We start from the raw sequence: 7,604 nt of genomic DNA, 5'->3' as shown, positions 1-7,604 counted from the left end.
TTGAACGTCACCATGTAGCCGATATTGATGTGATGAATGGCGGCAAAGGTGGCCCAACCCTGATCCAGGGTCACCCTGCCATTCATTAGCTTGACCATCACCCTCCAGGAGCAGCCGGTGTTGTTCTTCAGCTTGAACTCCATCGGCACCGCGGCAAAGTGCTTGGTGAAGTCCACGGGCATGGGGATGCACTCAAGCTTCGGTGCAAGGATGAACTTGTAGAAGTGAGTTCGGCCACCCTCCTCATGATAATGGTCGTAGTTGCGGCGCTTGCTGCTGGGGGGATCCTCCATGCGCTCATCATCGCCAACTGTTAGCGTCTTTGGTTCCTCCTCGGTGGTGGGCAGCAGCACCACCTCGGGCATTGGATGAACCGCCGCCTTGCCCTTCTTGTCAACGGCCGGGAGCACCTCTGTGCCCATCTCATTGCTCTCCTCGATCTGCACACAATTCATGGAGTCAGGCACAGACAGAGTTCATGGCTCATTGAAGAGCATGTAGTTAAACGGCATGACTGTCACTCTTCCTCCTATCCATCGCGCCTATATTCACTCAACCTGACCACCACTACTTACCCCCTCTCTTCTCTCACTATCAACCTTCCTCCACTCCATCGCCATGAGCTCCAGCTCCAGCCCCAACGCCAACCCCTTCCCTTGGGGTATTGGTTGGAGGGCCTTCTTCCTCGGGTGGTCAAATGGTGAGCACACCAAGTTTGAGAACACCATGGAGGTGTGCTCGGACTTCGGCTCAGGCCTGACATGTAGAAGGAATCTGATGCAGTGCTCATGAGGGCCACTGCATAAGAGCTGAAGATGTTGATTCCTAACCCAGCGAAGGGCGAGATGGCAGTCGAGATCATTCGCTCGGCCATGAATCAGGCCGTCTCCGACGACGCTAAACAAAGGAAGAGGTGGTCCAAGTACAAGAACTATTGGGCTCCTAATGATCGTCGTGCCGCAGTGTACTAGGAGACAGCAATCGTGTCGCCGACGGTCATCGGTGGGGAGCCTAAGGAGGAGGAAGAACGGGTGCAGATGCTAGTGAGGGCGCCGGAGGCAGGCCATCGTAGCTGGCAGATCGACCTCGACTCCGTCGAGGACAACCCGCCGCCCCGCACGGCGATGGACAAGAAGATGAAGGCGAGCAACTCGACCCGCCGCTCTGTGCGCCTCAACGGCGCGGTTAGCCAGTGTCTACATGAACTAGTATGAGGTGCCATGCTTATCTACCTCTATTCCCATTCCCCTCTCCGTCGTGGATCGAATCTACCACCGGATCAAACGCGAAAAAGTAGTGCATGACGAACAGAAAAGTGCTTACTGCCATTGTCGCGGACCAGGTGATGATCCGCTCGCCGATGATGGAGTCCGATGGTCTTCTTGCTCTCCTCCGATCCGCCGCCGCAGGTGAGAGTGGGGAGAGGGAGCGGTGAGGCTAATAACTACCGACGCGGCTTCTCTAGAGTGGTCGCGCACGTGCAGCAGCCGCCGTCCACATGCACCGCTCGGTCCTGGCTCTGGAGAAGCCAGGCCCAAAAGTGCTTCGAACATCGTGCCATGCAGACCCAACAGTATATGCAGCCAACCAAACAACCCGTTTTCTTCCCGCACGGGCCTGGTTGGGCCTTATGCAAGCAACCAAACGCGCCTCAAAAGATGCCAGGCTACCACATGTACCACAGTTTCAAATTCTGTTTATTTGCTGTTATTTTAAACTCACATCTAAAGTAAAAAAAATAAAAATCTTATATCACACATTTCAATCAAGTTAGTAAATTGCTAAGCAGAGCCAAGTTGTCAGTGAACTCAAGAGGAGACGCACATTCAGCAAAAACTTCATAGACAAGACAGATGTCCAAACCGAAACACCAAAAACCCTACTACTCTTGAGCTCTAAGATGCATCAGGAAAGAGTAGTAGAAAACTTTCCAAAACGAAACACCAACAACCCTCAAGAGTACCTCAGTAACTTGGAAAGTTCTGCGATGCATCAGGAAAGAAGCCACTGCATCAAACAAGTTCAGTTACATCAGGCCAAATAACAGTTGTTGAAACAGGTACAGAAAGACTACTCTGGTACAGCCATTTAATTGTCCGTTCTTGCTTGAATCTACAAGGCAAACTGAGCCAGTGTCAACAATGTCAACGGTACACCAGATCCGACGATTATGGGTTGTGGGTCCTGTCCACTCCGTTGACTCATGAATTATGGAATGCTGTGTTGTGTCAAAAGAAAAACGCCACACAACGGCTGTACTGGGTGAGGAGATAAATATTTTACACCGATGAGGACTTGACAGTCGCATTCCACAGTCAGATTCATTCATGCTATTCGATGACCCTAGATGATTTTGTTTCTGATGTCTTCCAGCTTCTTCAGGATTTCACCTGGAGTTCGGTCAAGCTCATCGGCAATCTTCCTCTGCATATCAGCTGGGAGGGACGGATACTGCTCACAGAGATCACCATCAATAACATCCTGTAACAAACAACAAAATACTCGAGCATCAAACCTTAAAACTCGATTTACAATCAGTTCAAAATGAAAGCATAAAATGCATTAGTTTGACTATCTAAATTCTTTTGACCATAAATCTCATAGAGCTAAAGTGTATTTATAATTCAGTTAAAATGACATCATACACATAATTTATGGACCAACGGAAATACAGTTAATGCCAGCAGATCACAGGTAGATGTTCTGTCCTAAGAAGTGGCAACATGTTGATAAATGTTGAGTACATTACCGACCCCAAACTTGAGCTGCTCTGATTGAAATGGCTGTGTTCGGTTTGTCTTCTAGTTCTTGTTCAACAATAAGCCATACTATGATCAATAATTTATACTGTCGTTCTAAAAGCACACAGTTTATCACTTGCATATTAGTTGGGAGTCTACCCCATATAATTCACCTGCTGCATATAATTATATTCAGAATGCTACAGTCACAATCCCGAATAATAAGTTTTTCCTCGCATAATTTATGCAAACTTACAAACAAGATGGAGTTTAACACCCCACTTGTCAAACCAAATGACTATGAACAGAATAGGTGTGATGCCTATAATTTATGTTTTCATAACTTTGCATGCCTATTCTTGAACGACCAACACCAGTAACAAAGCATAAATTACTATGAACAGGATAGATGTGATGGCATGATAAAGAGGACACTAAAAACACAAGTATTATACCTTCACTGGGAAATAAGCAGATCTGTAGGCCATGTGATCTCTTCCACATAATGGTGGATGCTCCTGGCGGAGATGCATCTCCAAGTGAGAGAAGAAGTCAACATCTTCCCTTGAGGTGAATGCAAGCAGTGCTCCGACACTACCCATTACAGTCCCATAAATAAGGCATTCACCTCCGCCAGGTATCAAAGAAGCCTTCTGCAAACATGTCACAACATCACCAACATGAAACTGCACAATCTCCTCCACTTTGTTTGGAGCACCATTTAACTTCCCTTGCTCCCATTTAATCTTGCCTCCAGTTGGGTCTTCCTCAATTTCATCTGAGAGATCCTGGGGAAGACGAGCAAAATATATGTTCCCAAACTTGTCGGCTCCTGCCATAGTGTCGAAATCTATGTGATTTGCTGCTGTAAGCCATCTAGGAACACTGTCATCAGCGAAGATATACAGCTGGTTTTCGTCCCGTCTGTACTTGCAGTAATGAAATGACTGCATGGAATAGAGATGACACAACAAAAAATAATTAGAGTACATTCCAGAAACGAATGCATGAGAAGTCTGGCCAATGATATACAATGCCTGTCATGAACTGAATCAGAACCGTCACAGATAATTAACAGCTAAGAGATACCTTAACAAAGAGTAGGATAACTGAAATCCTTGTTTTGAAGCAAAAATTCTAGCTAAGATATAGCTCAAAAAACATTGTTCAATGAAACAGACAAAAAAGGCCTATGAGAGATAGATGATGCATATCTATCAAGTTTCAAGTATTCCAAGTAATCCATCCCCTATCCCTCTCTAAAACCCATCCATAAATCAATCAATCAATCCAATCTGTAAATGGTATATCATGTGCTTTTCCCTCATTATTAACATTATAATTAGGTCTGTAGTTAAGATAATAACATGTGCACAAGTGGAATTGGCAGCTTCCCTTCTTGGCTACACATATACATAGGTGATGAGAGCATACCTCTTGCATATCACCAACATAGATCCTATCACGGTAAGTATGAATAGACACTATTGTCCTTGGGAAAAGCTTGTTTTCACATTTTCTGAGCAACTTTCTCTTCCCAAGATCATATAACCTGAGCACTGAACCAACACCTGCAAGCAACCGTCCTTGAAACTGGCACAAAGAAAGAGGCACTTCCTCCACTTGTGTTTTGTGAAGAAGTTCAAGTGACTTCCCTTCATTAACAAACTTGTATATGTGGATGAAACCAGAAGCGAGGCTCCTCTTTGGCCAGAACTGCAATCCCTTGGTAGTACCAACAGCCAGAAGAGTACCATGCTCCTTATCATGGAAATTCACAGTGCAAATACTGACAGCCGCCTCATTGTCCTGCAATTCCAGAAGACAAGTTGTGTCCCTGCTCCTTGGATCAAGAATTCTAATGCAGGAAACCCACTTCTCTGATTCTGCCTTTGGATAACCATATTGTTCATCAGGAAGTGTGTTACTCTCCTCACCATCTTCTTGACCATCACCATTCTCCATTTGATCCCCATTACCATTTCCATTTTCCGCTGAACCAGCAGCCTCAAGGCACTCCTTCTTAGCAGCTTCTCGCTGTTCTGCGCTAAATGCACCCTTGTCGCTCTCAATGACTGCAAGGTATTTCTTTTTTGGTAGAATCACAAATTTCCTCGGGGTGTAACGCAGAGGGATAGATGTCTCATTGAATGTCTCTCCCAGACGTTCGATGGTGAAAATACGCAGAGCGTCACCAGCAACAGCAACAACACCTTCTGAGCACTGGTCAGAAGAGAACGACGCAGCAGACTCAAGTGTGTCACATGAGAGTGGTGTCAAGAGGAAGTGACCTTGATGTATATAGCCAAGCCAGGGGCGGCTGGACAAGCAAAGCATTGCTTGTCGGTGGCTAACTATGCAGGGAAACAGCTTTGGAGGTCTCAGACCAAGGAATCGAGACCGTGTGTCTGATAGCTGACCAGTGACCATATCAACATTGGTTCGGAAAAGGACACCATTCTGCAAACCAGCATTAAGGAAAAGGTTGGCTGGATAATCTGCACCATCCTCGCCACCAACTGATGCCTGTACTTCTAAGAACAAGAGAGATTCAGGGGCAGAGGACACACTTTGTACACTAAGAGGCTGCAAGCAGTCATCGGGGTCAAGGGAGAGTATCCTGATGGTGTTATCATAGGAGCCAACTGCAAGAAAACGGGACCTTTGCCTCCCTTCAGGAACCGGAGCAATGGCCAGGCATGCGACATCACCAGACATGTCCTGCTTCTCCACCTCCATGAGCTGACCTGTCATATCCATCTCAAAATAGATGAGCTCTCCACCACTGAGGGCAATTACCACCTGGAGCCGGTTTGACCCAACCTTAGTGATAGTTTTCTTCCCAGGCGTCCTCCACTCATTGACACGGCCATCCTCCCTGATATGTCTGATCCCGTTCGGGTGGACCTGCATGAGAGAGTCCTCACCGAGGAGCGAAACTGCCAGTGAGTGAGTCGTGTCCAGGAAGTGGCTGTCGCTGACTTCTTCAATGGTCTCTCCAATTGAGAGCACAAGTGTGACATTAGCAAAGGACACAACAATGTAGGCGTCAAACATGTCGTTGATATTCTTCTTGACAGTCCAAACAGCAATGGGCTCAGCAGGCAGCATTGATCGGGCCATCTCACTGATGGCAAGGCCTGGCCTAAGGATGCGCAGCGTGGAGCGTGAGCCACGGCCGCAAGCTGTGTACACCTGGGGTGTTTCCTCATCGAATAAATTTGCAATACGCATGTCCATGATTGGCATGAGGCTCTCTATCTCATCAATCCGGACAAGGTTCTTGAGTGCCCTTGGCTGAAAGAACACTGGCTGGAACCCCTCTTCTGTCTCCATCAGTGTCGCAGAGGAGGACTCAACATCCACATCCCGGCCGATATCACGGAATTGGTAAAGTGCGTGGTTGCCAAACTCAGAAGCAGCAAAGAGGAAACCTGACCGCAGCACACAGATAGCAGATGCCACAGGTATGGTGTCAAAATATTTGATCCTGAGCTCACTAACAGTATCACCATGGTGGTCCAGGTCAACCTTAAAGATATCACCATACTCAGTCTGCAGTAAGAAGAAGAACAAGCTCTTCTGCCTGTGCGTGGCAGCAGCAACTATGAGGACGCCACGCTCAGCCGGGAGGTCAACACGGCGCGGAATGACAGCACGCACCTCTGGGTGGCCCTGGTTACGGTACAGGACGAAGTTGTCACAGCAAACAAGAAGACCGCTAGGGCCATCGGCACCACCAGGCACTGTCACTAGCATATTAGCACCATTGTCAATCGGCTCGGAGACCTTGCGCGAAACATGATTGAGCCCCAGGTCGAGCTCGTAGAAGGTGAGGAGCTTCTGCGCGTGGCTAGCAGCCTGCCCTGTGGGGTCACGGTCAGAGTCACCGTACTCGAGCTCGATGGCACCAAAGACAGGGTTGTCAAATCCGCAGTCGAGGGCGGTGAGGGCGAAGGTGAGCGTGTGGGACTTGTGTGCCTCTAGCGGGGAGGAGATGGTGAGGCGGGCGGAGGCGTCGCGGTTGAGGACGTAGACGAGCTTCTGCTTCTCGAGGGCGGCGATGCAGAGCGCCCGGCCCTTGGGGTCGACGGAGAGGAGCTGGCCGGGCACGATGCGGCGGCACCCGGACTTGCCGAAGGTCTCCTGGTGGACCTTGTCGAAGCGGTTGCGGTCGGGGGAGTACTCGAGGATGACGAGGCGGCCGGAGTCGGAGCCGACGACGAGGTAGTCCTTGGTGGCCCCCGTGAGGCGGAACTGGGCGAGCGAGCGGATGGCGCCGAAGACGTCGACGGAGAGGAGCGTGCGGAGTCGGCCCGTCTCCGGGTCCGGGCGGAGGAGGTCGAGCGTGCCGCCGCGGGCGACGGCGATCTCCTGCGTGGAGGACCCGGCGGCGTTCGACTTCTTCGAGTCGCGGCCGCTGAAGCTGCCGATGACGGCGCACACGGCGCCCGTCGCCCTCTGCAGCGTCAGGCTGTAGAGGTACATGGCGCCTACTCCGGCGGGCGGCGGGCGGCGGCGAGAGAGGGGGCGAGAGATCTAGGGTTTTAGGAGTGGCGTTGAGCGGGCCGGGGTGGGAGAAAGAGTTCTGTATAGCATTTGGATGCTGACGTATTCGAGGGATATCTGGACCGTTGGATTGGATTTGACGCCCGAGATCTCACCGCGGGTTTAGGCTCCTCCCTCCTGGCCTCCTGTAGTACCCTTTGCAATCTGCACCCCGAATTGTCTTTTATGCTCAAGCTTGTAGCGGGATTTTGCTTACCCGTGAGTTGGTTAGCATTTGACTATAAAAATGAAGAAGAGTTGCAAGAATAGCATTGGAATGGCACAAGTTTGCAATAGTTCAGAAAGAATCAAAGT

At 49.4% G+C, this 7,604-nt stretch overlaps 1 protein-coding gene across 1 annotated transcript; it reads right to left on the bottom strand.

Moving 5' to 3' along the window:
• Positions 1-1,988: 1,988 nt before the first annotated feature.
• On the bottom strand, positions 1,989-7,353 carry LOC123404214 (spliceosome-associated protein 130 A-like). Its single transcript, XM_045098131.1, has 3 exons — positions 4,176-7,353; positions 3,197-3,688; positions 1,989-2,481 (listed from the first exon to the last, which is right to left on the bottom strand). Exons 1-3 carry the CDS (start codon positions 7,227-7,229, stop codon positions 2,344-2,346), a joined length of 3,684 nt encoding a protein of 1,227 aa, XP_044954066.1. The 5' UTR covers positions 7,230-7,353; the 3' UTR covers positions 1,989-2,343.
• Positions 7,354-7,604: the final 251 nt, after the last annotated feature.

Source organism: Hordeum vulgare, chromosome 6H (genome assembly GCF_904849725.1).
Source record: "Hordeum vulgare subsp. vulgare chromosome 6H, MorexV3_pseudomolecules_assembly, whole genome shotgun sequence".
In the NCBI taxonomy this organism is placed as follows: Eukaryota; Viridiplantae; Streptophyta; class Magnoliopsida; order Poales; family Poaceae; genus Hordeum; species Hordeum vulgare.
This window is presented reverse-complemented; position numbering and strand designations above follow the sequence as displayed.

Excerpts from the sequence above, each read along its gene's own strand:
- LOC123404214 (XM_045098131.1), bottom strand. The coding sequence starts at position 7,229 with ATGTACCTCTACAGCCTGACGCTGCAGAGGGCGACGGGCGCCGTGTGC. Across the intron at positions 3,689-4,175 it reads ATGTTGGTGATATGCAAGAG|TCATTTCATTACTGCAAGTA; the intron begins GTATGCTCTCAT and ends TATTCCATGCAG. Across the intron at positions 2,482-3,196 it reads CTGCTTATTTCCCAGTGAAG|GATGTTATTGATGGTGATCT; the intron begins GTATAATACTTG and ends TGTTTGTTACAG.